This window comes from Balaenoptera borealis, assembly GCF_965194805.1.
Source record: "Balaenoptera borealis genome assembly, chromosome: 16".
NCBI classification, from domain to species: domain Eukaryota; kingdom Metazoa; phylum Chordata; class Mammalia; order Artiodactyla; family Balaenopteridae; genus Balaenoptera; species Balaenoptera borealis.
Window position 1 is genome coordinate 81,400,637 of NC_138872.1, and position 15,045 is coordinate 81,415,681.

Below are 15,045 nucleotides of genomic sequence, written 5' to 3' on the forward strand. Positions count from 1 at the left end.
CAGCTCTGAGCCACCTAGTAAATTCTTCTTTGCACGATCTCAGGGCCACTTAGGCAGTGCTGGTGGCTCCCACCACCCCTGCTCCACCTTACCCACCCACCTCCCTTAACTGCTCCCTAAATTCCCTGGTCCTATGTACCTCACAAGACATATGGGGAGGAGGGGTTGGCGGCCATGGAAACATCCTGCTTTTAACTGCTTCTCAAGCCTTTTCTAAGCATAGAGGATGGGATATATCCTTGAACTCTTGAGTCTCCTCCCCAAATGAAACTAAACCAGGTGAATGACCACAAAGAAACCTCAGAGGAGTGAAACCACATCCCCAGGAGTTGCTCCTCCCTGTCTGAAGGCAGCTCAGGGAGCTGGAGGCACCTTGGTCAGTGGCCACTGAGGTCAAAGACACTGAGCTCACAAATCTGTTTGGGGGGAGGGCGGTGCCAGGTAAAATACAGGACACTCAGTCAAATTTGCATTCCAGATAAACAATGAATACATTTGCACAGGACACACTTATTCTAAAAACATTATCATTATCGTAACAAATTGAACTGGGTATCTTCCTTTTTTTTTTTTTTTTTTTTGGCCTTAAATCTGGCAACTCTAGTTCCAGGGATGAGTGGAACGGGCAGTGTTGCTTTCGCGTCCTGACTGATCGCAGCAGCCCTGCCTTCCTTCACAGAGCCTAAGCCAGGCAAAGTCCAGAAATGCTTTTCCTTTTATTTCGGAGGAAAAGAAAAAAAAATCAGACACTTTCCCCACCCCACCCGCTTAGCTCCTGCCTCACCCGGAACTCGGAGTGAAGGAGGGACAGGGCCCAGTCTTCTGTAAGGCCTACCCTTCCCCCAGCCCTCCCTTCCCTCAAAGTAGCAAGGTTAGAAAAACATTAACTATGTTGCTCCTCTGCTGGAACTGAACGGAGGCCCCACTGCAGCCAAGAAGGAAGGGGAGGAGACAGATGAGGGAAAAGGACTTCCCTCTGGAGACACGGAGGTCCCCCTCCCAGGCAGAGAAGCTGCCCTGGCTGGCTGCGGGGAGGGCTGGAGGTAGGTTATGGGGCAGGGAGAAGAGAAGAGCCCTGAAAACCTTTTCCCTTTAACCTGACATATTTATATATTTACAGTTATAAGGGCAGGGGGGGGAGTTTGGGGTGACATTAGTTCTTCAAAGGCAGGGGATGAAAGCCAAATAGCACCCCCGACTTGGTCACATTTTCCTGCCTCCTAGCTCCTAAAACCTTCAGTGGGAAAAGGGGAAACAGGAGGTAGGGGGTGGAGGGAGGGAATGTTGGAGGGCCCTGAGCCCACAGCTCACTGCAAAAGAAGGTGAGGCAGCAGGGGAGGGGCAGCTGGGCCCCACCAAGAAAAGGGCCACCGATGCCCTGCCTCTCCACCAGCTCCCCACATCTCCACGCGGCCCCGGGCGGAGGCTAGGCCAGACCCATCTCCTCCAGCACACTGCGCGGCGACTCATCCTCCTAAGGCAGAGACAGACAGAGGGTGATGTGGAGACACCAGGAGAGGCAGACGGGGTGAGGAAGCAGAGGGTGGGCAAGACAGCAATCGCAAGGACAGACAGAGGGGGGAAGCACAGAGAGACACGGGGAGGGAAGAGAGAAGCCAACGTGAGCCCAAGGCTGGAGCAGCTGGGGACCCTTCAGGGGAGCTCTCCAGCCTCCCAGGAGCGCCTCCCAGGTGCACCCCCCCAGAGCCAGCCATGGCAAGGAGTGGGGTCCAGGTTGAGTCCACCACCACCCAGAGAACCCAAAGCCAGGAGCTTGGCAAGAAGGGGGCTCGGCCTTAGTATCTGAAGGGGAGGGAGTAAAACTGGGACTGGGGGCTGGGAAACTGGCTTTCCCAGGGCTGGGGGTGGCAGATGGTTGGGTGCGGGGAGGGAGTAAGAAGTTGGCATCAGGTCCCCGAGGAAAGGTGGACCAGACTGCAGAGAGATGAGTCACTAGGGTCTGAGCAGAGCACTAGCAACAGGGTGGGTGTGCGAGTGCCAGGGCACGTGTGTATGAGTGTGCGTGTGTGTGCGTGTGTGTGTGTGTGAGTGATGGGGGAGCTGGACCAGTGAGGTGGCAAGTTGGATTCTGCCCTTTCTCCTTCTGCAGGGATGAGCCCCCCCCCCCCCCGCCCCCCATCTCTCCCCCTCCTCAGAGCCAGCTCAGGCCGGCTTGCTCATCATTGCAGGTTCCGGTGACTCATCTCCCTGCACCAAGGCTCAGCAGTGGCACAGCAGAGAGGGGGCAGGCAGTAATGGCGTGAGGGCGGGGGTGCCGGATAGAAGGGAGAATCAACAACCAGGTGCCCTCAACCCCAACCCTCAAATCCCCATAGCAAAATTTTGCTTCTGAGGAGCAGAGGCTTTGAGTATGTGTGTGTTTAAAAAAAAGAAAGAAAGAATGACCTATCATGTGCCCCCTTCTCCAATTCTCTGAGCAACCCTAAATGCCAAGAGAAGCGTGGGACAAAGGCGATTTGGCTGGGATGAGATACCCTGGGTCTTGGGAGAAGGAGGGGGGAACTGGCACAGGCGGCCGTCTGCCACCCCCACTACCTCCCACCCTGAGCAGTTAGGGCTTGAGGGCCAGCTGGCCAACCAGGCGCCTTGGGGGCCAGACGCCACAGGGAGGGCGGGAACGGGCAGCTGGGGCCCGCAGGCAAGGAGTCCAGGGTAGGGAGGGCGCCCTTGGCCTTGGCCCTCTTCCCCCTCCTCCTCACCGCCCCGGCCCGCACCTCCTGCAGCAGGTCCGCCTGCTCGATAGCCTTCAGCACGCTCTTCTTGGAGGTGTCCTGGACGTCGCCCCCCATCAAAAACTCATCCAAGATGAAGTAGGCCTTCTCAAAGTTGAAGATGATGTCCAGCTCGCAAACCTGGGAGGAGGTGGGGGAGGCAGAGCTGAGTGTCAAGGTGCATCTCCACCCCCCTTTTTTCTCATCACGGTTCCATGGCCTTCGTGACCACTCCTCCCCACCTTGGGTTCTTGCCCCAGGTCTATGTCCTCCCAACCCCTAGGCCTTAGTCCTTGGTTAGGCTTTTCCTTCTCCTTCTCTTGCTTCTTTCTCTGTGATCATGAAATATTAGTTGCTCTAGTCTACCCTTGACCTTGACTCCTGTTGCCTTCCCCCCAAATCTGCGACACAGTTCCTACCAGAGGCTGGGCTAGCTTCCCTCCCTAGGCACGGTGACAGGGCAGGGAAGGAGATTCTGGATCATGGGGTAAATGACTTCAGTTCCAAGCAGCACTTTGACACTAACCAGCTAACTCTACATGTCATTTAATTTCTCTGAGTCTCAGTTTTCTCATCTGAAAATGGAGACACCAACACCTACTCATAGGATGGAATGAGGAGCAAACAGGAGAACCTGAAAGCACCTTGTAAATTATTAAGTGGAATACAAATTATGGAGTTATTACTATTCCCCACCTAAGATCTGAGCTCACTGCCAGTGCCCAGACTATAGCCCAGATCAGTTAATTCAGAATCTCCGGGGTTGAGACATAGGCATCGCTATTTTTAAAAAAACTCTCCAGAAGATTCCAAAGCAAAGTCAAGGTCAGGAACCACTGATAAAACTCTGAACAAGGCCTCTGTCCTTGTGTGAGAAGTTTGAGCTGAGCTCTAGATGGATTGACTAAGTGGCAGATTCTGGTCCCCACCCTCCTCCCCCCTGAGCTGATTAAGGGGCATGGCTAATAGGCTTAAGGCTTAAAGAGGGAGATTAACTACTGTTCTCACTGTTCCAACTTCCCCTCTCCTGAGTCTTACAGGGCAGAGACCGGAAGGATCCCAGAGTTTGGTAAAAAGAGGGGATTGCTGCGTATGGAAATGGGTGGATGGGGAGACTTACGCTGCCGAAGTATTTGTCCAGGAGCTCCACATACCGGTGGATCAGCTCCAGCGTGATAAGCTCATTGTCTTGGCCCTCGATGGCACAGCAGAAGTAGAGGCTGGCATATCTGAGGACAGGGGCACAGGAGGAATGGCGGGGACGGCTGCTGGGGCTGCTTTGGGACCCAGGCATTTTGTGCCCAAACCTCTCATTTCCCCCCATTCCCAGTCTGTGCCCCTACTGGACACAGGCGGGGTGGCCCCAGGGTATGCAAACAGTAACTCACTCTGCCTCTCACAAATGCAGGCAGGGACGCAAGCTCTTTCCCTGTCGACCTCTGACCTGTTCAGTTTGACTCAGCAAAAACCTGAGCCACGAATTCACCTGCTCAGAGGAGGAACTGGAAAGGGTTGGTGCATGTGTGTGTGTGTGTGTGTGTGTGTGTGTGTGTGTGTGTGTGTGTGTGTGTGTTAGGAAAGTGGTGCAGGATCTATGATTGTTGAATGAGGCTGCCAGGGACGTGTGCAATAGACAAGATGGGGCCTTTGGGACAGAGGTAGGTGCATGAAGTAGGTGTCAGGCTTGAGCAAAACCAAAAGGGAACAAGAATTTCTTCAAGGTGAATTTGGAAAGGAAAGGTGGCTGGAGTTCATCACTGCCCTCCAGATGTCCTTAGCTCTAAGCTCTCCCTGACCTAAGGGACTGCCTATTTCTTGGCCAGGTGAACCCATCCCAGACCCCAATCAAGCAGGATCCAGGCAGGTCTGAAAGTAGGTGGGGAGTCACCTCTTATAGACAACTTTGAGGTCCCTCCACTCCAGGAAGCTGCACATCTTGGGCTTGCGAGCCAGAACGACCTGCATAAGCTCCCGAACCATCTTCTTTCGCTCCTTGTCTGAGGTGGCCAGGTACCATTTTTGTAGCCGCAGCTTCCCCTGCCGGCTGAACAGCAGCATGAATCGCATCTGGGGGTGGGGGGGAGTCAGAGCCAAGGGTCAGAGATTTGGTTCTCTGAGCTGGTTTCCTCCAGAAATACACAGCCCCAAACTCATCCCATCTAACTCTTCTCTACTCACGGCTTCTACTTTCTTCAAAACATCAGCCCTTGCTGTCAACTCTGGCTATTCCCACCAGCAGGTGCCTTTCCTTGTAGGGGGTGCCAGAGCTTCTGAGTCTGTCATTTGGGTTCAAATCCTGGCTCTAGTAGTTGAGCAATTTGCCTTGGGCAATTACTTTATGTCTCTGGGCTTCAGTTTCTTGGTGTGTAAGATGGAAATAATAAAAGTACCTACTTTCCTAAGTTGTTAGGTGGGATTGAAGGAGTTGATACGTGAAACAGTGCCTGGCACGTAGTAAGCACTATAACACATTAGGTATCGCTATTATTACTTCCTGACCTCCTGTTTCTTAATCCTGTTTTCCAAAGGTGGGTAAAATGCTATCACGGTGACAAGCAGTCCATAGCTGATGTCAGAGATGTCTGCTTTCTTTCCTGCTCTTTCTATCCACCACCACGCTGAAATCAGGTATTTTGTTCTCAAGAAGCTACCTCAATTCTCCACCCCATCCTAGCCATACACCCTTGCTGATGGCCCCAATGCACTGCCCTCCCATGCCAGTCCTGTGCCCAGGGGCATCCTTCACGTTAGCACATGGTATTGGGAGCCCCGGATTCCACCCTCTGCTCTCCTCGGCCCTCCAGGCATTTCGCCAGCCATATTCCTCTTTTCCTCCTTTTAGGGTGCCTCCTGCTGAACGCCCACACCTCCCCAGATACCAGGTGACCAATTTCCCTTTCAGTCCCTCAGTTTGGACACAGCCATTCAGGGTGGCTCGCCTAGGGAATGTTTGTGGAACAAGCGCAGGCGGGTGGACTGGGGAGTGCAGAGCCCTCACTACCCCGTGCAACCACAGCTTCCCAGTTCGGGGGGTGGGCGGGTCCGGGCCACATCCTGGAGTCATCTCCCTCTCCCTGTAGCTCTTCTCTCCATGTACATTACCAGGGCTGGAGCCCTGGGTGTGCGGAACAGTACTAGTTTAGACGGCTAAGGATCAGAATTCGAGAGAACTGGGTTTTTTTGGTGGCGGGGAAGGCGAAGCGCTGCTAGCGCGGCGGGTGGTCAACAGAGGGGCGCAAGGGAGCCGTGTGCGGCTACGATGGGAGGTGGGCCGGGAGCAGGAAGACGGAAGGCCCGAGTTCCGGAAAGAGGATGGGGTGGGGGGCGGAGAGCCAAGAGCACCGGAACCGGGAAGCCAAAGCCTGGGTCCCCGAGAGCAAAACCTCGAGCCCACTTGGCTTCCCCACCTCACCCCCGCCTCTAGGTGAGGCAGGACGTCCACTCCTCGGACCCGGAAACTATCCCCTCGCACACACCGCCCTTCCCGCCGGCCGCCGCCGCTCTGGGCTGCACGTGGACAGAGGGTCTCGGTGACTCGCGACCCCCGCTGCCTCCCTCCGCCAACAGGCCCCGGAGCCCCCATTCCTCGGGCGACTTCCCTGCGGCAGTGGTTGGGACCCCTTGGATCGCGACCCGCGCGCTCCCCCTGGCTCCGGACGGTCCCGCCGCCCCCTAGTCACCTCCCTCTCTCCCCACAAATGCGCCCCCTCTCCGCGCCTTCTCCCTAAAGCCATTTCCAGCTGCTCTTCCTTCCGAGGCCGGCTAGCCCACCCGCCCAGGTAAGTGAGGGCCTCTGAGGACCGGAGGGAGAAAGAGCGGCTCACACCGAGGGCGGCCCCAAGGACCCCTGCAGGTGCAGCCCACGCCCCTCGGTTCCCCCTCCCCTCCCTCTTTGCACAGCCTACCATCCTGCAGCCTCCGGCCCTGCGCGTCCCTCTTCGGCCACCGTAGGCGCCAGCTCCACTCCCTTTCTTATCCTTTCGCCTCCTTCCCTCCCTCTCGCTTGAAGCCCCGCCCTGTCCGCCGCGGTTCAGAGAACCAAGGCTTTGCGTACTGCGCAGGCGCCAACGCTGCGGGGCGCGCGGGCGGGGCTGGAGGTGGAGAAGCGGAAGCCATGGCAACCAGGTCCTTGACTTCAGCTTTGAGTAGCCCTGTCGTCATGGTAACAAGGCTGTCTTGTGGGCTGGTTGGAGAATGGGGGAGGAGGACAATGAGGTCCTCGCGCTTTGGAACCTTGGGGGAGAAAGGCGGGTAAAGGGGTGAGAGGTGGATGAGATGACCGCTGGAGTTTGTGAGGAAGTAGGGTGGTTTAATGGAAGGGGCGTGGGCGATTGAGAGGGAGCAGGGTGGGAATTGTCTGTAGGGAAGGAGGAATGACGAGGAAGGCAAAGACAAAGGGTGGTGGTGGGGCAAGCATGAGAGAAGTATGGAGCTCAAAATAGATATCTACTGGGAACCTGCTAGATGCAACAACACTCAAAGTAAGAGAAAGGTGTAGGTAATGAGGCAGATGAGAAATAAAAAGAGAAAAGGAGGGGCTGATAGAAAAGTGATGTAAGGAAGAGGGGGAGAAGCATGATTAAGGCGAAAGAGGAAGAAATAAAGAGAATCTTAAAAAGTTGGCACGGGTCAAAGCTAAAAAGGGACAGTCGTAACCCAGACACAAGTGTCAAGATGAGAAGGATGTAAATTGTAATACAAGCTTTTTGACTAAGGATGTGCACGTGTGAGTGTGTATACTTGTGTGTGTGTGTCCACATAGTAAAGGAGTTTGCATATAAATGGATAAGAGAAAAATCTTAAATTCTGTCATGCCGAAAACTTAATGGCATATTTCTAGATAATTGTTGGTAACTAATGATGCTATTGTTTGGTATTGTTGGTAAGGCTCTACCTGTCTCCACTTTGCGTTCTTTTCTTCTTACTCTTTGTTATGGAGGTCATATGCTTTAGTTGCAAGGGGGTGGGCCTAATCACCTGGGATGCAATCTGGTCTCTGATCTCTACTTGATGTATAGTCTCAGGTGGGTCCTTTAACCCTCCATTTACTCATTTAAAAAATGAAGATAGCAGTACCTACCTTGCAAGTCCGATTTGAGACTGTATAGAAAGTATCTGACACACTGTAAACACTTGATATTGGTAGCGATTACTACTATTTGCCTTTCCCAACTTCTTTGGTCTACTTCTTTTTCTTATTCCTTTGTTTTTCATCTCCCTTTCTCCTCTGCCTATATCATAGGCTTGCCAATGGCATAGACATTGGCTGAACTATCTTGGTGTTATTTTTTAGGTCAAGAATCATATCAATAAAGCAAGTTGTCATCATGGAGTGAAAAGAAGGAGTGGGAGTGTGTGAGAAGGGCAGAAGGCAAAATAATAAAATGTGCTCATAAGGGAGAGGAGAAGGTTGTATATAAAGAAGTAATGAGCAGTGAGGTAAAGATGTAAAGCAGAGATCTAGGCAACAGCCCGAGGAAGTGCGGAAGATCTAGAGATGTAAACTCCTACACTCCTTGGAAAGATGACACTTTCTAGAATTCCTTGTCTCAACGTGCCATGCCTAGCTGCAGAGAAGATAAGATCCATGAGAGAATTGTGAGAAATAGGGGTTTCGCTCACGAAGAATCATAGACTCAAGTGGTTTAAACTAACTAGAAGATAGTGGACCGCATTTATCTCTTCATGTTTAGTGAATGATACACGTAGAGAATCTATGAGTTAGTGGGTGCAATAAGCTTGTGTCTGCAGATGAGTTCGGATTTGATGCAGTGGGCAGTTGGGAGTCATTATAGTTGTCTGAGCTGCTGAATAACTTGGTGAAAACAGCTTTGAAAAAGTTAATCTTATAGTAATATGGGGGATGATTTGAAAGGACAAATGGAAGGCTGGAAGATCATCTAGGAGGCAGTTTTGGGAATCTAGGCACAAAAATGAAATGGAGAGGAACAAATTGGAGAGATACCTGTAATGGGCCAATCACCTGAATTTAGAACTCATCTAAGTAGAGAAGGAAGAAGAATCAAAGATGAGTCTGGAGAATTAGTGGTGCCATTTGTATAAATGGAAAAATAGGAGAGGTGAGATTCTCCTTCATTGGTATGAATGGCGTCTTTATTGTTACCCTGCAAACCCCATGCTGACACCTCCCCAAGCCTTCCCTCTTCCCTCATCCGGTTGGAGAGGTGGTTCCTGCGGTGGGTGGAAGGGTGATCCACATGGCCTCCGAAGCCTTTCATTTCTGAGTCTATGATCTATGTTTCTCTTGTGATGACGCTCCCTGCCACCTTTTTTTTTCTTTTTTTTTTAATTTATTTTTTATTTATTTATTTTTGGCTGCGTTGGGTCTTAGTTGCCCTCGCGGCAGTGGGCGGGCTTCTCATTGGGTGGCCTCTCCGGTTGTCAAGCACGGGCTCCAGCAGCCGCAGCACGCAGGCTCAGTGGTTGTGGCTCGCGGGCTCTAGAGCGCAGGCTCAGTAGTTGTGGCGCACGGGCCCAGCTGCTCCGCGGCATGTGGGATCCGCCCGGACCAGGGCTTGAACCCATGTCCCCTGCATCGGCAGGCAGATTCCCAACCACTGCGCCACCAGGGAAGCCCCCCACCACCATTTTTGGTGTATTCTTTAAGTACTCATTGTTCCCTGATGATGTCATTTGCAGTCATCTCTGGGTTTTTTTTTAACTTCTTTTTTTACCTAAGCAGTTGGGACCTTATCATATGCTATTCCTAAGGGTCCTGAATACTTTCTGTGGTAGATGTTTGCCATTCTTTTTCACTTCACTGGCTCTAAACCCCCTTCCTAGGGTTTCGGAATCCCCACCTTACGAGTCTAGGGGGAGACAGAGCAGCCTCCCAGTGTAGCATTCGAATTTCCCAGATATTCCCTTTGGCAGCCCTCTTTGTGCCCACAGCATGGGCATGTCTGCTGGACTCGGCCAGTCTTTACTCTCACCTGGACTTTGGTCCAGGAGGGAATGAGGGGGGATGGGGTGATGAGGGTAGAGGACAAAACCTAGGGCGCAGGTGGAGTGGCGCCAATGGCAGTGTCCCGTACCAGTAAGAGGTAGGGTGGGGGTACCTGGTGATTTGTAATTTGGGGCTCTGTCTCCAGTGTGAGACCTCCTGCTGGTTCTCTGGCCCTCCTGGCAGTTCCCTGAGCTCCCCAGTTTCCTTTTCTGCTTCATTTAGCCAGAGTTGGTTTCAGTTCCTGGTAACAAAGGACTCTGAGTGCTAAACTAGGTAATCACGCCACACTGTCTGTTGATGGCACATGTGAGTTGTAAGCTCCCCTTGGGACAGTGTCTTACTCATGTTTTATTTCTTTACAGCACCTAGCACAGTGCTTGTTGATTGGCTTCAATTATGATTGGTATACATGGTTACCTAATCGAGATATTTAAATCTTACATCTCACCCCAAATATGCTAAATTCTAATTTTCTATATAATAGTACATATTTAATATCTATTATTCCTGCTGGAGGATAAACTGCCTTCTTTCGCTGTTTCTCCTGTGCCCAGCACATTGCCCGGCACACAGCAGGTACCCAAGAGTTGTTGAAGAAAGGTACACTGGACCCTCCACTTGAAAATTTCATTGTCCTCTCAAACTTCACTTGCCCAAAATGAGTAACTTCCTTCCGCCTTCCCCTGAAACCATCCCATTTCTTGGTTTCCCATTGTGGTCAACATCGCCACCTTTTCCTAAGTTTGCAGACTATCAGCCTGGGACATGAAGGATCACAAAAAGCATGGCTTATTCAAGGGACATAGATCAGACCTGCCTGATAGACTAGGAGAGCGTATGGAAAAAGGGGAGACTGGCTGGGTTATCAGAGGAGGGAGGCAGCAGTCTGAAAACCAACTTGATGACTTGGGACTTCATTCTCAGGCATGTCCCTGGAACCTGCCTTGCTATTATTTTTCCTTTGTGATTTTGTTCATATTGTTTTCTGGAATGCCCTGCCATTCCCTCCCCACAGACCCAAATCCATCTTATTCATCCTTTAAGTTTGAACAAAGCACCCGGTCCTGATGACCCTTTACACTCCAGTGATCATTTCTAGAATGTTCCTTTCAACCATTTTTGCAGTGATTCCCGTAACATTTCAGCTTTTTGGTGAGTATTCTCCGTAGATGCTGGCAGACCTCATTTAACTGTGCTTTGCTTTATTGTGCTTCGCAGATACTGAGTATTTTACAAATTGAAGGTTTGTACTGTAGCAACCCTGCACTGAGCAAGTCTACTGGCGCCATTTTTCCAACAGCATTTGTTCACTTCATGCCTCTGTGTCACATTTTGGTAATTCTTGCAATATTTCAAACTTTTTCATTATTATTATCTTTGTTATGGTGACCTGTGATCAGTGATCTTTGTTACTACTGTGGTAACTGCAGATGTGGTAGAAATGGCAAGAGAACTAGAATCAGAAGGGGAGCCTGAAGATGTGACTGAACTGCTGCAATCTCGCGATAAAACTTTCATGGTGAGGAGTTGTTTCTTCTGGATGAGCAAAGAAAGTGGTTTCTTGAGGTGGGATCTACTCCTGGTGAAGATGCTGTGAAGACTCTTGAAATGACAAGAAAGGAATGAGAGTATTACATAAACTTAGTTGATAAAGCAGCGGCAGGATTTGAGGGAATTGACTCCGATTTTGAAAGAAGTTCTACTCTGGGTAAAATGCTATCCAACAGCATTGCAGGCTACAGAGAAATTGTTTGTGAAAGGAAGAGTCAATCAATGCAGTCAATCACTGTTGTCTTATTTTAAGAAATTGACACAGCCATCCCAACCTTCATTCAGCAACCATGACCCTGATCAGTCAGCAGCCATCCACATCAAGACAGGACCCTCCGCCAGCAAAAGATTACAATTACGGGCTCAGATGATGGTTAGCATTTTTTAGCAATAAAGTATTTATAAATTAAGTGTATCTCCGAGGTATGCCTGTACTTGAGAGTAAGAAACATCAATCACTTACATTATTGTTGTTTTTTTGGCCTGCGCTGAGCAGCGTGAGGGATCTTAGTTCCCTGACCAGAGATGGAACCCGCACCCCCTGCAGAGTCTTAACCACTGGACCGCCAGGGAAGTCCCTCACTTACTCTGTTTTAAAAGTGCTTCACCGCCCCCAGTATACAGTTACACGTTTAAAGAAAAACTTGTTAAATTGGAGTTCAGACTTGGCAAGATTTTGGTTGAAGCCATAGCTGCTTTGCTTCAGAAGCTTTCCACTGGCGCCAAAGCGACCTCTGGTGGCCAGGCGAGAAAAGGCTGCATTCAGGATGCTGGTGTTCAAGCTGGTAAGGCACAGGTGTGCACCCAGGACGCCCTGGTGACGGGCACGTGAGGGCAGCACCTTTGCTCCTGACTGCGTCTGAGCCCTCCTCTGTGTTCAGGGAGACCTGTGTTCACAAATGCCACAGAGAGGGCGGTACAGTGTAGTGGCCAGGAGCACAGGCATGGCTGGGGCAAGGGATTCAACCTTCCTGTGTCTTACCTTCCTCATCTCTACAGAAGTGCATGCCATGATTAGTACAATGAAACTTACTTGAGGAACCGCCTGGAAAAAAAAAATGATTTGGAAAACAGATGGTGTCTCCTTGACAAGTTTCATTCTGATAGAATCTTTTTACCCTTGAGGGATTTACAAAATCCATACTCATTGCCCACACCTGGGCAGATAAATAATTCCAATGGGTGAGGTGAACAAGAAATCTGCAGTTATGATAGATACAGGCAGATCTTGTGGAGTTTTCATCCCTAGAAATAGAGAGAGGAAGAGTGGCCAAGGAGGGCTGGGTGGGCTTCACACTGTGAGGCTGCATCACCGTCTTTGTCCTCAAAATATCTGAGAAGAAAAGAAGGTAGTGTTAAATGGGGCACTTCCTGGGGCAAACTCCCTTGGTGGCGAAGAGGCCTTCTGAAGAACTCTTTTCTTCTGAGCCTTCTCAGCATGTATGGACAGTGTTTGAATTACATCCTGCAGAATTAAGGCTATAATGTGTTCTGCTTTTGGAAGCATCTTGTGCAAAAAGGAGGCTCTTTTGGTCTCTAAGCAAATCTGTCACAGATGGGTAGCTCCTCAACAACTAGCCCAGTGCCTGGCTTTGGTCACATTTTCAGGGTATAAGGAGGACAAAAGTTAAATCTGGATGCTGGTGTCCTAAATTCTTGGACTTTTGCCTTCATGAGCCAGCTACCCTTTATGAGCCCGAAGCGGGATCTGTATGAGAGGAAGGAAGTATTCCTGCAGGAAGAGGAATCCTTTAGCCCCAGCTGAAGTTTTGGCCATAAATCTCAGCGTAGAAGTATCTTGTGAACTGGCTCAGGCTACATCTAGTTTTTGTGTATGGGCTCTAAGCCAGCTAGGAAGAGGCAAAGTGGCCTCTCTGGCCTTTTTCCCTGTAGTTCTACAACCATATCTTAGTCCTTCAAGGCTTGCCAGTTGCACAGTGAGAATAGGAAAGGAAAGACGGAGAAGTCATCGAGGTTAAAGGAGAGCATCTCTCTCTAAAGCTGAGAGTAGCTTTGGGGAGCTACTCATTCTAGGCCTCGTTCCTCTGGGTCTTGCCCTGGTTCCCACTGGCTTTCTAAGGGGAGAGGAAGACCTTCCTTCTAGGCTTGATTGCACTTTGGGGCCCCTCTTACTACATCAGCCTCGTGGGAGACAAGAAATCCTGAATGTAAAGAGAGGAAACCATAAGGAGAAGGTGTAATAACCACATCTACTTGGAACATCCTAGTGCATCGTGTTGGAGGCCCCAAGAATGCCCCTGGACTGACACTTGAGAGGGATACAGAAGGGGAAGGGCAGTGAGAAGGCCTTAGTACGTGTTGAATGACTGAGGAGGGAGTCAGTGAATGGAGACCCTTTCTAGATTTACTCTCCAAAACATTATAATCAAAATTTGCTCCAAGGAAGTCTAACATAATTTTAGGGAAAATTATAATGTGAAGCTTCTTTCAGTTCAATGTCTAAAAATCTATCTTTATTCATGGCAGTGGGGTTATTCAGGAAAGTTGTGAAGGCTTTTTTAAGCTTCAGAAAAAGTAAGATTCTTACCAGGCAAGATGATCACCTTTGATTGTTTTGTACCATTTGAAAATGTTGGTGTTACCAACATAATCACATTCTTGCGGGATTAGGAGATGCTTAAAAGATACTTAGTCCCATTGCTAAGAAGTTATCTTATGCATATACGAGCACGTGTGCACTGGGATAAATGTGCAAGGATGTCCGTCTCAGCATTGTTGGTAACAACAATGACATTTTTTTAAAAAGCCATGAAACAACCAAAACGTCAATCAGTGATCCACTTTTACCCTTTCAAACTGTTTGAATGTCTTAGTATGAGCAGGTGTTCCTTGTCATTTAAAAAAAATCACCTCTACCCTGACTGCTGACTCATCCCCACCAAGAGGTCATCCTGGCTGTCCTTGAACACTTCCAGTGATGGAGAACTCACTACCGCTTAACTATCAGACAATGTTTTGATCAAGAGCCTCTGGACAATAATTAGTTCCTATTAAGACATGATCTAGGTTTCCAGGGGGGGCCTGCGTCTCTCAGTCCCATCTGCAGGGCTCTGGAGCTGGATAGCACGCAATTTTGACAGCTAGTTCTTGGTATTTTTTCCATTTAAAAATTATTTTTGAATATACGAATGGAAAATAATTGGGGGAAGTATGTCCTCTGGCAAAAGCCTTCAAGATACTGGAAGAAGACAATAAAGGACTGTTCAGGATAACATTTTAAGGAGGATATTAAAAATCTATGTAGGGGCTTCCCTGGTGGCACAGTGGTTAAGAATCTGTCTGCCAATGCAAGGGACACAGGTTCGAGCCCTGGTCTGGGAAGATCGCACATGCCACGGAGAGACTAAGCCCATGTGCCACAACTACTGAGCCTGCGCTCTAGAGCCCACGAACCACAACTACTGAGCCTGTGCGCCTAGAACCTGTGCTCCACAACAAGAGAAGCCACTGCAATGAGGAGCCTGCGCACTGCAACAAAGAGCAGACCCCGCTCGCCACAACTAGAGAAAGCCCGTGTGCAGCAACGAAGACCCAACGCAGCCAAAATAAAAAATAAATAAATAAAATTAAAAAAAAAAAAAAAGAATCTATGTAACCTAGGGGCAAGACAGGAATAAAGATGCAGACATAGAAAATGGACTTGAGGACACGGGGAGGGGGAAGGGTAAGCTGGGACGAAGCGAGAGAGTGGCATGGACATATATACACTACCAAATGTAAAATAGATAGCTAGTGGGAAGCAGCCGCATAGCGCAGGGAGATCAGCTTGGTGCT

The 15,045-nt window shown here is 49.9% G+C and overlaps 1 protein-coding gene and 1 long non-coding RNA gene across 3 annotated transcripts; one reads left to right on the forward strand and one right to left on the reverse strand.

Annotated features, from left to right (window-relative positions):
* Positions 1 to 697: 697 nt before the first annotated feature.
* On the reverse strand, positions 698 to 6,773 carry AP1S1 (adaptor related protein complex 1 subunit sigma 1). The gene is made up of 5 exons (XM_082359969.1): positions 6,638 to 6,773; positions 4,621 to 4,799; positions 3,853 to 3,961; positions 2,736 to 2,873; positions 698 to 1,474 (listed from the first exon to the last, which is right to left on the reverse strand). Exons 1-5 carry the CDS (start codon positions 6,638 to 6,640, stop codon positions 1,427 to 1,429), a joined length of 477 nt encoding a protein of 158 aa, XP_082216095.1. The 5' UTR covers positions 6,641 to 6,773; the 3' UTR covers positions 698 to 1,426.
* Positions 4,812 to 11,665, forward strand: LOC309613302. 2 transcript variants are annotated; one of them, XR_014235636.1, is made up of 3 exons: positions 4,812 to 5,614; positions 10,918 to 11,034; positions 11,130 to 11,665. It is a non-coding gene; the product is annotated as an uncharacterized lncRNA (long non-coding RNA). The 2 variants fall into 2 exon arrangements; XR_014235637.1 differs by lacking the exon at positions 4,812 to 5,614 and adding an exon at positions 5,624 to 6,511.
* The last annotated feature ends 3,380 nt before the right edge of the window (positions 11,666 to 15,045 follow it).